This window comes from Manis javanica, chromosome 3, assembly GCF_040802235.1.
Source record: "Manis javanica isolate MJ-LG chromosome 3, MJ_LKY, whole genome shotgun sequence".
Lineage (NCBI taxonomy): Eukaryota > Metazoa > Chordata > Mammalia > Pholidota > Manidae > Manis > Manis javanica.
In genome coordinates, this window is record NC_133158.1 from 24,165,416 (window position 1) to 24,179,193 (window position 13,778).

Genomic DNA, 13,778 nt, shown 5'->3' on the forward strand with positions numbered 1-13,778 from the left:
TGCTTTCATGGCCTGAGAGCCTTATTTTCTTGCCCAGATTGGGGAAGTTTTCTGCAAATATTTCCTCAAAGATACTTTCTGTTCCTTTTTCTCTCTGCTTCTTCTTTTGATACCCCTATAATGCAAATATTGTTCCATTTGGATTGGTCACACAGTTGTGTCATTATTCCTCCCTTCCTAGAGATCCTTTTTTTCTCTGTGCCTCAGCTTCTTTGCATTCCTGTTCTCTAATTTCTATTTCATGTACTGCCTCCTGTACCTCATCTAATCTGCTTTTAAATCCCTCCACTGTATGTTTCATTTCAGATACCGTATTTTTAAAAGTTTATTTCTCTTTCTTGAAGTTATCTATGAGATCTTGAATATTTTTCTGTAGCTTGTGAGAATTTGATTCTGTAGTTTTTGATTTTTATTTTGAAATCTTTATCAAGATGATTTGTGTTTTCAGTTTAACTTAACCCTTTTTCTGGTGTTTTAGGGATTGTGGTTTGTGCTGTTTCATATTTCTAATGATTACTATGTAATAATAACTTTATATAGGTGGCACCCTCTAGTGCCCATAAGCTCTACACTCTGGAGCTGCCCAGCATCTGGACTGATGGTGGTGGTTGTAGGCACAAAGCACCAGTACCTGCATGGAGATAAGAGCGGTTTCCTGCTTCCCAGCTGCAGCACCTGCCTACACTGTCAGAGCCAATTGGCTGAGCACACAGGGGGGAGCCTCTGAGTTATGCCCCTGTAGCTGCTGTATTCAGGGCCACCCTCTGGCTGGCCTGATGCAATGGTGGGGGCAGCAGGTTTGCAAGCCAGTGCTGGCCAGGAGGAAGGAGCAGCAGGCTGTGTATCATTCCCTGCTGGGCTGAGTGTCCCAGGATGATTTTGTCCACCTGTCCTTTTTCTTGAGTGGCAAGCTTTGTGTAATCCTTCACCCTTTAGCACCCCTCTTGCTGTTGGGAAATCCTTTACAGTACTCGCCTTTCTTTTGCTCCAGAGCAGCCGGTTGTGGTTACCTGTTCTCCACAATGAGCTGGTATCTCAGCCTTTCCAAATATTCTTCCTGTCTTTGCTTTCCAACCCCACTAATCTCCAGAGCACCGTGTAATGTGGGTTTATACTCCCAGAGTAGATCTCCAGTGCTGAGTGTTTATCAGTCCTGGGCTTCTATTCCCTCCCCACTCTGTTTCTCTTCCTCTAGCCTTTGACCTGGATTGGGGGAAGGACTTCGGTCCTGCTGGATCATGGCTTTTTACTCTATCCTTTTCTGTGAGGCCTTCTTTTTCCCCAGACATATGGAATCTGCTGAAGTCTTCCTTCAGGTCTCTCTTTCAGGATTAGTTGTATTTTCTGTATTTTCATGTTATGTGTAGTTTTGGGAGAAGGGTCTGTCTCACTTGTCATGCTACCATCTTTTTCTACCCTTCTTGTCAATGTGTCCTGCCATGTGTATGCTTGTCCACAAGTAATATTCTAGTCTGGTAGACAGAGAGAAGACAAGCAACCGAACCATTCCAATATGGGAAAAACAAAATGTTAATGTGTGAAATAATGTGTACTTGCTGTAAGGCAGAAAAGAAACATATGCTTGTTTGGTTGTTGAGGATTGACCTCTTATATTTCACAGGTGGGAAAGTGGCTCTTTGAAAAAGGTAGTGGTTGGGATAAGCAGAGGTTGGAGGGACATCCCAAAAAGAGGGTGCATAAGCCTAAGCAAAGAGATTGAAAAGTATAAAGCACAGCAAGGGTTTGGTGATTATTTTTCCATTTTATCTTAAGCAACCCTACTTAGCAATGCAAACCTTTCTTAAAATATAATTTGTGGGGTAACCACAAATCCACCAAAAAAAAAGGAAAAAATTGAAAGCTTTCTGCTTAAAACCAGGACAGGTTGGCAGAGCCTTCCCACAGAGACTTATCTTTGCATCAAAAGTGATCCCAGAGGGGATAGTTTGGTCTTATTTAAGTAAATAAATCAATGCTGCTTCTCATCACCCTCTCTAGAGTTTTGTAGAGCCTAGCTTGAGGGGTACTCCCCCAGAATCTGTACTTAGTGGAAAGGTAAAACTAGACAATTTGAAGTCCTGCTTTAGAAAAACTTGATGCATTTTCCTTAATCCAGGAGGCAGTGTGACTTGTATAAGACCTGTGTGTGAAGAGGGACATGAGTCAGAGCTGCTGTATAGAAGAATTAATCTGGCATTGGTGTGTGTGTGGTTAGATTAGAATGTTGGCAAAATGGTAGGATGTTCTTAGACCAAAGACAGGTAATGGTGAGACAGACATGGAAGCAAACAGAACCCATGGAATTTTAATTCCCACACCTGTTTTCTGATTGGGTATACCCTATCAGTAGGAACCTTACTCCTTCCTCAAGAGAGTTTATTTTATGATCTGGTAGAGGGTCTTATATGAAAGGAGATATTAAATATTGAGCTGAAAGGATTTTATCATCTAAGTTTTCTTCTGTGCCCTACCTCATGAGGAAAAGTGGTTTTGATTTTATGAACTTTGGTAGCTATCTTTTTAACTATGATGTAGGTTTCACATTGTATAAACTATTTTATGCTCAGCTATCAAAAGGTGTCTCTGCTTTGAAAAATTACTACTTACCAAATGAACTTTGGCTGTTGTGTTTGAGTTCTTCATAATATAAGGTGATACCTCTGATAACTTTAAATGCCAAATTTTTAACAAATAATTGAAAGAATTATCCTTTAATCACCATGATCACCTTTTCATCTGCCCATTATGGTCTGTTCATGCTGCATCTCTCTGCCATTACCTTGTTGGTTTGACCACACCACATGGGCTGGACCATTCTTGAGCAATCATACAAAGCTCTAATGTTAATTCTGTGTGGTTTCCCCACCTTCAGCCCATTGAAATGTTCAAGATAGCTTGTCTTTTTATTATCCAGAATCATTCTCATGCTAAAAAAGTAGCAACTAAGGGTCAATTCAATTTATTTATTTGTGTTTACTTCTGTTTCCCAAAAGAGAGTCCACAATCTAAATTGCCTATGGAGTAATATGGGATTGAAGTATAAGAATTAAGGATCAGTAGAGACTGTGGCCACCTGGAGACTTCTGGCCACACCAAAGTGGGAAGCTGCTATTCAACTGTGCAGTTCTTTTCCTGATCGCCAGAGAGACTAATGCATTCAGATATTTTTAAAGTAGTGTTTCTCCAGATGTGTTTTCCAGACCAGCAGCCATAGCATCACCTTGGAAGGTTTTAGAAATTCAAAACCTTGGTTCCTACCCCAGAACTTCTGATTTAGAAACTCTGGGTATGGGGCCCAGCATTCTGTGAGGTAATAAGTCCTTCTGGTGATGCTGAGCTCACTGAAGTTAGAGAACCAGTCACAGAGTAGGTGTAGTGCTGTGCCCCCTGATTCCTTTTAAGGACTGTTATTTGAGAACTGTGTTTGAGTCTCAAGAAAATCGAAATATCCAGATGTCTATTTGATTTTCACTGCTTTTAAAGCTCATAAAACAATAAAAGGCCCACACAATTGTACAAGCTAAATCCATTCTGTGTGCTGTCACTTTCTAGCTTCTACTTGAGAGTCTGAACCAGCTTCTACTTCAGAGTCTGAACATGCTAACAAAAAGGAAGCTTTTCTGTTTTAAAAATATATGGTTTCAGGGGTTAACATCCAAAATATATAAAGAACTCACATGCCTCAACACCCAAAAAGCAAATAACCCAATTAAAAAATGGGCAGAGGATATGAACAAAAACTTCTCCAAGGAAGAAATTCAGATGGCCAACAGGCATATGAAAAGATGTTCCACATCACTAATTATCAGGGAAATGCAAATTAAAACCACAATGAGATATCACCTCACACCAGTTAGGATGGCCAACATAGAAAACACTAGGAACAACAAATGCTGGTGAGGTTGTGGAGAAAGGGGAACCCTCCTACACTGCTGGTTGGAATGTAAAGTAGTTCAACCATTGTGGAAAGTAGTATGGAGGTTCTTCAAAGGACTAAAAATAGAAATACCATTTGACGCAGAAATTCCACACCTAGGAATTACCCTAAGAATGCAGCAGCCCAGTTTGAAAAAGACATATGCACCCCTATGTTTATCACAGCACTATTTACAATAGCCAAGAAATGGAAGCAACCTAAGTGTCCATCAGTAGATGAATGGATAAAGAAGATGTGGTACATATACACAATGAATATTATTCAGCCATAAGAAGAAAACAAATCCCGTCATTTGCTACAACATGGATAGAGCTAGAGGGTTTTATGCTCAGTGAAATAAGCCAGGCGGAGAAAGACAAGTATCAAATGATTTCACTCATATGTGGAGCACAAGAACAAAGAACACACTGAAGGAACAAAACAGCAGCAGACTCACAGAACCCAAGAATGGACTAACAGTTGCTAAAGGGAAAGGGACTGGGGAGGGTGGGTGGAAAGGGAGGGATAAGGGGAAAAAGGGGCATTATGATTAGCACACATATGTTGGAGGGTGGGGGCACAGGGAAGGCAGTATAGCACAGAGAAGACAAGTAGTGACTCTATAGCATCTTACTATGTGGATGGACAGTGACTATAATGAGGAATGTGCTGTGGATTGGATAATGGGGGGAATCTAGAAACCACAGTGTTGCTCATGTGATTGTATATTAGTGATACCGAAAGAAAAAAAATAGGGATTCTTCTCTTAGTATATGAAAGTTTGCTGACTCCAGACCTAGGCAATAGTTCTCAGACTTTATTGGTGATACATTTCTGAGAGCAAAGGAGAGTCACCATCTACCCCTGGGAGTCTGGGAGGCAATCAGTGGCAAGTACAAGATTTTGTTGAAGCCTTGCCATTCGCATTTAAGATTTTTAAGAGTTTCATTTCTATTCCATCATACATTCATATTTGGCTTATTATCAACATAATGTGTTAAACTGCCTTCAAATTAAATTCCTTAACATCCCCCTATAAATTTTTAAAGTAAATCTACATCCCAGACAAGTGCCCAATAAACCCAGTAAAATAGAGGCAGGAAAAACAACAAGTAACCCATAAAAGGGGAGTGACTGTAAGCCATACACAAGAGCAACATTCAGGAGCTGTGTTCACCACTAGCACATGTCCCTTTTTCCATCTTACTTCCTATACCTCTACCACCACATTGAGTGAGTAAAGAACATGTACTAACAAATCATTGAATACAATGAGTAGCAAGAAGTCTTATTTTTAGACATTCTTGCCACAAATTCGGATGAGATTTAGCATCAGAGAAGACCTGGCATTGGTGTGTGTGATTAGATTAGAATGTTGGCAAAATGGTAGGCACTAGGTCTTCTCTGATTCTCACCTCACATGGTCACCATTTCATTTCTTCTTTTTCATCACTTTGCAATGGTGGCAGGAAGGTTTGATTATATGTGCCAACACCAACAGATTGGCAGTAGTAGCCTGAAGCCCTGTCCCGAGAATAATTGTGATCTGTGTCTGGCATAGTCAGTTACCAGTGTCTGCCATGGTTGTAGGATTCACAACTGGTAGTCCAAGTGACTGCTCTAGTGACATAAATGATGAAAAGCAGTGTCTGAATACTGGGAGGCCATGCTTGGTAGTAGGAACCTGTCTAAACCAAGTCCACTGGGCCACAGAGTATCCATACTAGGGGTCCTTTCAACCACAGCTATGATTTCAGCAACCTCAGTTGCAAAGGTCCATGGCCATCAATATAAGATGCTAAATGGCCATCAGTCCATCTGCTAATTAACACAGGTGCAGTATCCATCCTATTCCAGCCCATTAAATTTTAGCTCCTCTCAGTTACATCTCTTACACTCTTGTTCCGCGAAGTGCTGAAACTGGGTAACAGTTTAAATAGGACTTTATATTGATAATTTAGCATCTTAGTATAATTAGAGATTCCATCTCTCAGAAGCCAAAAGTATGTTGGTCACTCCCTGTTGGGATACTCACCAATCTTTCATGTGACAACACACTCTTCTCTCTGTCTGTCCCACTGTTTATGATGTACAATCAGTAGTGCTATTTAGTACTCAAGGTTATTGGTACAGTTCTTACTTTTTCTGAAATTATTAAGATTATTAAAAATTTATAGCATCCCCTTTGCCTAAGGTCAGAAAAGACAAAAGATTTATCAGTCCATTTATGAGCAAAGCAAAAACAAAACAAAAAACCCTCCAGCAGAACCGGAAAATGCTGGCATTAACATTTTTGATGTTCAGCACAACTCTTGGTTTAAGCAGAGCAGGTATTTTTCTTTCTATCTTTGTTTTTCAGGTGAGAAAACTAAGGAGAAATTACTCTCTATGTGACAAGCACTGAAACTAAGACTCTATCCATGTATCTTCACACCAGATTCAGTGATGTTTTCACTGGGTTATGCTTTCCATCCCAGTGCTCATGCAAAGTACCAACTGATTCCAACCCCTGTCTGCTAACTGCTCTCCGGCTCAGTGCTTTTGGGGAATGGTTGATGCTTTATAAATATTTGGCTGCCAAATAAACCAATGAATGAATTCACAAACCCACTTTATTTGTACAATTACTGAAAATATGTTTTTTACATCTACTTGCTTATCATCATCTATCAGCTTAAATTCAACTTTACAACACTGTACAAAAAGTAGGATAGTGTTCATTAAACTGAAGATCAGGAGACTCTCATGAAAATAATTATCAAAACCAAAATTCATTGCAGTGCAAGAACTAGAATCCAGGTATCCTATTAATTCTATTATATTTTTCTACACAGCACAGCTTAATTCAGTATATATTGTGTGTATGTGTAAAGTTCTAGGTCTTGACCTTGTCATTAAGTATGTATGTAATTCTTAACAAGTTGCTAGGTATTTTTGGATCCCACTTTCCTCATTTTTCAAATTAGGGTCTTGGATTTGATGGCATACATATAGAATCATGGATTTTTAATGCCAGAAGAGATGTGGAGGTCATCTTGTTCTACCAATTTACGGAAAAAGAAAACTGATCTTGTCTAGCTCCAAAATAATTCAAAGAGGACATGGCTTCTTAACAGAACCAGTTCTGAATACTGAAACTATCCTGTAATCCTTTCTCTGCCACTTACCAGATATGTGACTGTGATCCAGGCATATAATTTCTCTAGACTACACTTTCTTGATCTGTAAAATTGAAGGGATTATATTAAATCCTTTCACATTTAAAAATTTGAGGATTAAGAAAGGCATCTTTGAAAACTGACATCTTTGCTGCCCATGGGATTGAACTCAGAATGTCATGAAGCGTAACAGAGCATAGTCTATCCAGATGACTAATCATAGGGTCAACTCAGTGAGTACTTAAATTTGGTAATTGCTTGATTGATGTCTTTTTTGAAAACTAATAACCAAATATTATTTGCTATTGGCCCAAAGATATGGGGAAAGGAACACACTAAAAGAGTGAAGTTTTGTGGTTAGTTTCCTATAGATTTGGATACTACAATCTCCCACCGCTAGGTCCATCTGCCTTAATGGTTACCACGTTAGGACTAGTCTCAATATTTTTTCAGTTGAGCACCAGAAGCCTCACAATCTATTAAATATTGCATTCCAAGTGTCTGTTTACTCAGTTATTACAAATTGCCAGTGGGACAGGAACTGTCTGTCACTTCCAGAGCAATTATGTGTGAAAACTTATCAAAAGAAATCTGTCAAGTTTGAATAAGTATAAATATTGCATGGAAGTCCCTAAAGAAATCAAACTGAGTAGGATATATTTTTACTAGTTGCAGCACATGAGAATTTGTTTTATTTACTTGGCTTTACTTTTCAGGATGTTGACAACATTTCTTGTGACCCAATGGATTAATATTTTGCTCTGATAAAAATAGACAATGGTTCTTAGGGGAAAACTGATTGTCTGTTGGGTGATACAATGATACTAGACTTCCAAATTTCAAAAGCTCTCACTGCTTCCTGAAGGGATTAGCAGAATAAAAGTGTAGCTAGAAGGTCTAGGATGTACAGATCTTCCTTGACTTACAATCGAATTATGTCCTAATAAACTCAATGTTAGTTGAAAATATCACAAGTCAAAAAAGCATTTACTACACCTAGCCTACCAAACAGTGTATCTTACTTAGCCTAGACTCCCTTAAACATGCTCAAAACACATTAGCCTACACAGCTGGGCAGACTCCACTAACACAAAACTTATTTTGTAATAAAGTGTTGAATAGCACATGCAGTTTGTTGGCTAGTATAATGAAAATGAAAAACAGAATGGCTGTGTGGGTACAGACTGATTGTTAAGTGTATCAATCATTTACCCTCTTGATCATGTAGCTGCCCACTGCCCAGCACCAAGATCAAATTCAAATTTTGAAGTCCGGTTTCTACTGAGTGCATACTGCTTTTGTACAGTCGTAAGGTAAAAAAACTGTTAAGTGAAACTGTTATAAGTCAAGGACCTTCTGTAGTCTGCTTTGCCGCTTTTTGACCCTGACCTTACACTTTGTAGGCTTCAGAATTTTCATACCTTTAAAGTAAAGAAATACAAGTGATCTGTTGGGTAAATTGTAGCTTTACTACATATTTTGCCTTCTTTGATGTCTGCATAATCATTACATTATATGCCTCATGCTCCTTCCTTATAGTCCTGGACAAATAAAAGTACAATATTCCAAGTAGTGATATTTGCTGTAAAGAAAAATACTCTCTTTTTCAGAGACTCCCCACACCCCACATCCCCCATCCCTTTAGATCATTTGGCTCAATATGATCTCAACCAGACTTTTGGGTTGACTTTTGCACTTTAGAGCTCCACTGTATTTACAAAGGTCTCATGTTAAACTGATGTTGGTTAACTATCCTTAGCACAATCCATTTGAGACTTCCTTGCAACTGTGGTTTGTTCTAGAGCATGGAAAACAATTGCAATATTATATTGTTATAATTTGAGAGAAATATCACAACTTTAATTCATGTCAAGAAAACAACATTTTGTTGTTTTATGTTGTTTAATGCTACTTAATGATTTTCCCCAAAACTAAAGTAATGCAGTTAATAATCTTTGTATTATACTTACCATTTCTTGAATTGAAGTCATTGTGTTAATTCAGGGTTTCCCAGCCTAGGTTCTGTGACCCATTAAGAGATGTTTTAGAAAAATGGTGTGTATGTAAAGGGGACAGAGGTGGAATTCTATGATCAAATAAGGTTGTATGCTTAAACATGCCCTAAGGAATTTCAGGAACATTGGCATGTTAAAAATCTCTTGCAAGTCCTGAAAGGAGAAATTTAAAAATACTTTCTATTTTTTAAAAAATCTGGTGCTTTGTTTAATCCAGTGCTTCCCAAAGTCATTTGGGTCATGTAAAACTTTTAAATTTGGGGTAGGTGAGGCATAGAGAACTTCTATTAACAAAGAATTAGTATTTCAACGACCACAGCTTAGGAAATGCTGCAGTATCTTTAAGTTATTCGTAACTCCTACTAACCAAGAGAAATTACAAAAAGCAATAAAACCAAAATAATTAACTTATTTTAAAACATACCAAACAGCATATTCATTGAGTGCATTTTTCATCTTTATTTTTAAAATGGTTAACTTGTAACATTTCTTATGTGCTTATGATTCTGAGTGCTTTCACATTAATTGATCCTCACTATATACCTGCATTACATTTATTATTATCTCCATTTGATGGATTCAAAAGTAGAAAGTGAGAGTGCTTAAATGGCTTCCCTTACACAATACAAGGTTGAATTTTGGTCTTCCGGTTTGTTTGTTTGTTTGTTTGCTTTTGCTCCAGTTAGGAAATAACAAAGCAGAAGATTTTTTTCTTTTTTCTGATATCCATGGTCCATACAAATTTTTAGTTGTTAAACCAATTTTCTCCCAAAGAATTGAGAGAACCTTGCAGACACTAGCCACTAGAACAAATTTTGAAAAATGTCTTCAGGGAAAAAAAAAAATAGTTTCACATATTTGATTAAAACTCTCCTTGGAGAGGTATGTATTGATTAATATTGTACTGGTAAATTACTTTCTAACTTCTAATTTGTGACTTTGGAAATACTAATTTATACTTAAAATTCGTTTTATAGCTAATTAGGGGATAGGCAGTGTTGTCATTGTTCATAGGAGAAAACTGAGATGCTCTTTGGTTTGCTTAAAACTCACATACCAGATTGAATGAGGAGTCCGCTGTGCTGGGCTGTTTATTTAAACATTAAAAAAATACAATCATATAATTATATTTTATAAGAAATAAATTAGAAAATTGTTTTCATGAGAAAATTGTCATAACAGACTGAATTCCCTCACAACTTATCATAGCGCTCTCCTCCCCCCAGATTTTAGTTTCTTGAAGAAGTAACTGGCTTGCTAGGAAGCGCTGCATATTTACACTCAGTATCCTCTTAACATCAGCATGGGGCTAGTTATAATTACAGGCACATGTTAAATAAAATGATTAGCTATTCTCATTAAACATAATTATATCTCTCTAAAATAATACATGCAGAAATGTTACAATACAGTGATAAAGAGAAAGCAATCTGCATGACCCCTCCTTTGTGTGTAAACAGTGGATTATTAAGGCAGAATGTGTTTCCTGTTGCACATTCAGTTATTGAGGTCAATTACGCTTGGGACTCATTGAAGTATTAAACAACAAAAATGCCTTTTACAGCCATCAGTGATCTCTATACAGAGCTTAAGTGGACTCTGCTATTTTCCAAGGACACTCCATACATTTAGACTTCAGTCCACGTTCATATTAAAGAGCGACATACAAGAACTCAGGCCTGCTAGTTCTGAAACTAGAGGGTCCTTCTGCATTTAGCCGCTTTCCCTCCCTCACCAAAGTAACTTTTGAAGATAAAATGGGGTTTGTTGGGCAATCAGTGCCAGCGACTAGTATATCACTTCTCCATCTTTGGGCAGATCTGGAGTGGACAACCTTAAAGAGTGGAATCATAGAATGCCAACACCTAAGGCAGTTTTTGGTTTCCTTGGAGCACAGTAGTTCAGTGCAGCTGATCATTTAAGCTCACTGTCATTTAGGATCTTTCTCTGAAACTGAAAGCATGGGCACACATGTTCATTCACAACATGTTTACCTAATTCTTAAGAAAAGGTAGAATTTTCAAAGAAACATTTTCAGGTATAACTGCCTGTTGGATTCATTCCCCTGGCATTCTGAGATGAAGAAGTATTTGTGAAAAGGCTGTTCTTTGGTTACTATTTCATATCTACTCCCTCTTGGCTATATTACATTTTTCAGCTACTTTTTTTAAATACAGAATAACATTTATAGGACTAGTCAACCAGCCCATCACTGTATGCTTAGCAAGTATTTGTACAATATTAAAACACCAAATCTCACTAACATACTGAGAAAGAGTTCAGCGTAACAAGTAAAAAAAGAGTAAAAATTTGCATTGATAGTAAGAGGTATTGGGTGAAGACTGGATTGAGACTCAAGAGTTATTTTAAACCTAAGAGTTTGGATTAGTTGCTTTGTTTCTCTGTGCCAAAGTTTCTCAATTAATGGAAAAGTGTAAAATGTATTGGCAACCACAAAGTCCTATGCATATATGTGGCACTAGGATTCACTATAATGATTATTATCTATAAAAATGAAAAGTGATTTAAATCATTTTCAGAGTGGCATCTTCTCTTACTTTTTTCAAAATTACAGACTCTGAAATTTGAGCATTAACTCAGTAACTATTACATGGTGCGTGGCACATACTTATTCAGCAAATTGTAAATGCTTATTCCCTCAACATGGAGAGGTTGGCCTTCTCTTAATCAGCTACTAGTGTTCCTTCTAGTTCACTAGAAATAAAACCTTATTGACTGATGGTAGGAAGTCTGGTAAAATGCTTTAGGAGAACATGCTTACTTTCTGTTTATATTTAGCAGCCTGAAAAAGGATCATTGCACAACATTATCAGTTTCTTACCTGACCATTTCTTTCATGGATACAATAGGGTTCTAGTGCCAAAAGATGTATTTGTAATCCTGATTCCCTTTGCTTTCAGAGCTGAGCTATGCCTGGATCTTCAATGAATACCCTTCCTATCAGGATAATCGCCGCTTCGTTTCTCAAGAGACCGGGAATCTGTATATTGCCAAAGTAGAAAAATCAGATGTTGGGAATTACACCTGTGTGGTTACGAATACGGTGACAAACCACAAGGTCCTGGGCCCACCCACACCACTAATACTGAGAAATGATGGTGAGTTTTCTAAGGGATTTTATTAATTCTGTTTTTTGTGATCACAAGTTGAGTATGGAACATTGTTATTGGCACACAAAGCTTGATTATCTAAATTAAGTTTAAGAAAATTTTAATGCTTTCTATATTTAGTACTTGCATTTTCTCCAGTTGTATAAGAAATAAACCCATGAATCCATTTTGGAAAACTAATTCGAAGTTTAATTGTTAATCTGAACAGGAAGGGAAGGTGTATTTAGATGAATATAAATTATAAAGGAATCTATGTCTTGTTTCTTTTCTGCTGAAATTGCGTGACAGGCAAAATGAAGTGGAAGGTTGACCATTTAGCTTGTTCATCAGTTCTCTGTGATTTTCTAACCAGTGCCCAGAAAGAAGTTCTAAAGAATCCAGGTAATGCCTAGGTTTATGGTACTGGATATGTAGTTCCCACCATGGTGAAAGGCGGGAATATCAAGGCTTATTTGAGACAGAAGTTTTAATTTTGCACACTTCTATGAGACTTTCTCAGTAAAATGTACGAATCTCACATTAATTACCTAGGTGAATGGCGTAGCAGCGTATGGTAACTCACTATGTGTTTTTTAAAGATTAACCAATAGTGTGCCATATGCTAGTAGTACCATGCTTTCCCCCACCATGAGCCTTTATAAACCAGTCATGAGTCTTTATATGTATTCTGTCCCCTTTTCTTGAAGTGTTTCTCCTTCTCTTGTCCCAGCCTTTCACTTGACTAACTTACACTGGTCCTTCCAATTTCTTTAAATATATCACTTTCTCTAGAAAATGTTCTCTCTCTGAACCCCTGTCCCCAGCTATGCTGCATCATAGCTGTAAACTTTACCTCTCTGTAAACTCCGGTAAAGCCCATCTCCGCACCCTTAAGAACTCTATTCTGTACCACAGCTACCAGTGTGCTTCACTGGCTCCGTAACTACAGACTTGCCTTCTAAAAGCACATGCATTGCCTTAATGACTACTCTGTTTCCAGTGCCTCATACAATACTTGGCACATAGAAAATTCTTCATAAATATTTCTTGAGTGAATGCAAACCAAAAGATAATGAAGCCCTCCAATAATGGCTGATATAATAATTTAAGCAGTTATAGTTTACATGTTGAAGTTTCTCTTCTTTTTAAATCCCTGTCCCTTCTAGAACTCATTGAAACTTTCCATTGTGAACAGAAATTGAGACCTGTCATCAGGCAAGGAAACTGTCAGCCATGAAAAATAATACTAAGCATTTATTAGACACTTAGTATTTGCTGTGTGCTCAGAATTTCACCTGGATTATCTCATTTAAACCCCAAGCAGTTACATGGGGAATATTCTCTTTTATATTTTTCAGATGAATGAATTGGCCCTCAGACATGTTAAATAACAAATCCCAATCCACATAGCAAGCTAAAAAATTATGGCTCCAAGGTTGTGTAGAAAGGGGAACCCTCCTACACTGCTGGTGGGAATGTAAAGTAGTTCAACCATTGTGGAAAGCAGTGTGGAGGTTCCTCAAAAAACTAAAAATAGAAATACCATTTGACCCAGGAATTCTACTCCTAGGAATCTACC

The 13,778-nt window shown here is 37.7% G+C and overlaps 1 protein-coding gene across 9 annotated transcripts in view; it reads left to right on the plus strand.

Moving 5' to 3' along the window:
- CNTN4 (contactin 4) overlaps nucleotides 1-13,778 on the plus strand; it is a 927,209-nt gene that overhangs the window by 727,781 nt on the left and 185,650 nt on the right. For all 9 annotated transcript variants that reach the window (XM_073230952.1, XM_073230946.1, XM_037019370.2 and 6 more), the window contains one exon: nucleotides 12,011-12,208. In XM_073230952.1, the coding sequence (XP_073087053.1) occupies nucleotides 12,011-12,208 (198 nt within the window). The remainder of the gene's footprint in view (nucleotides 1-12,010; nucleotides 12,209-13,778) is intronic.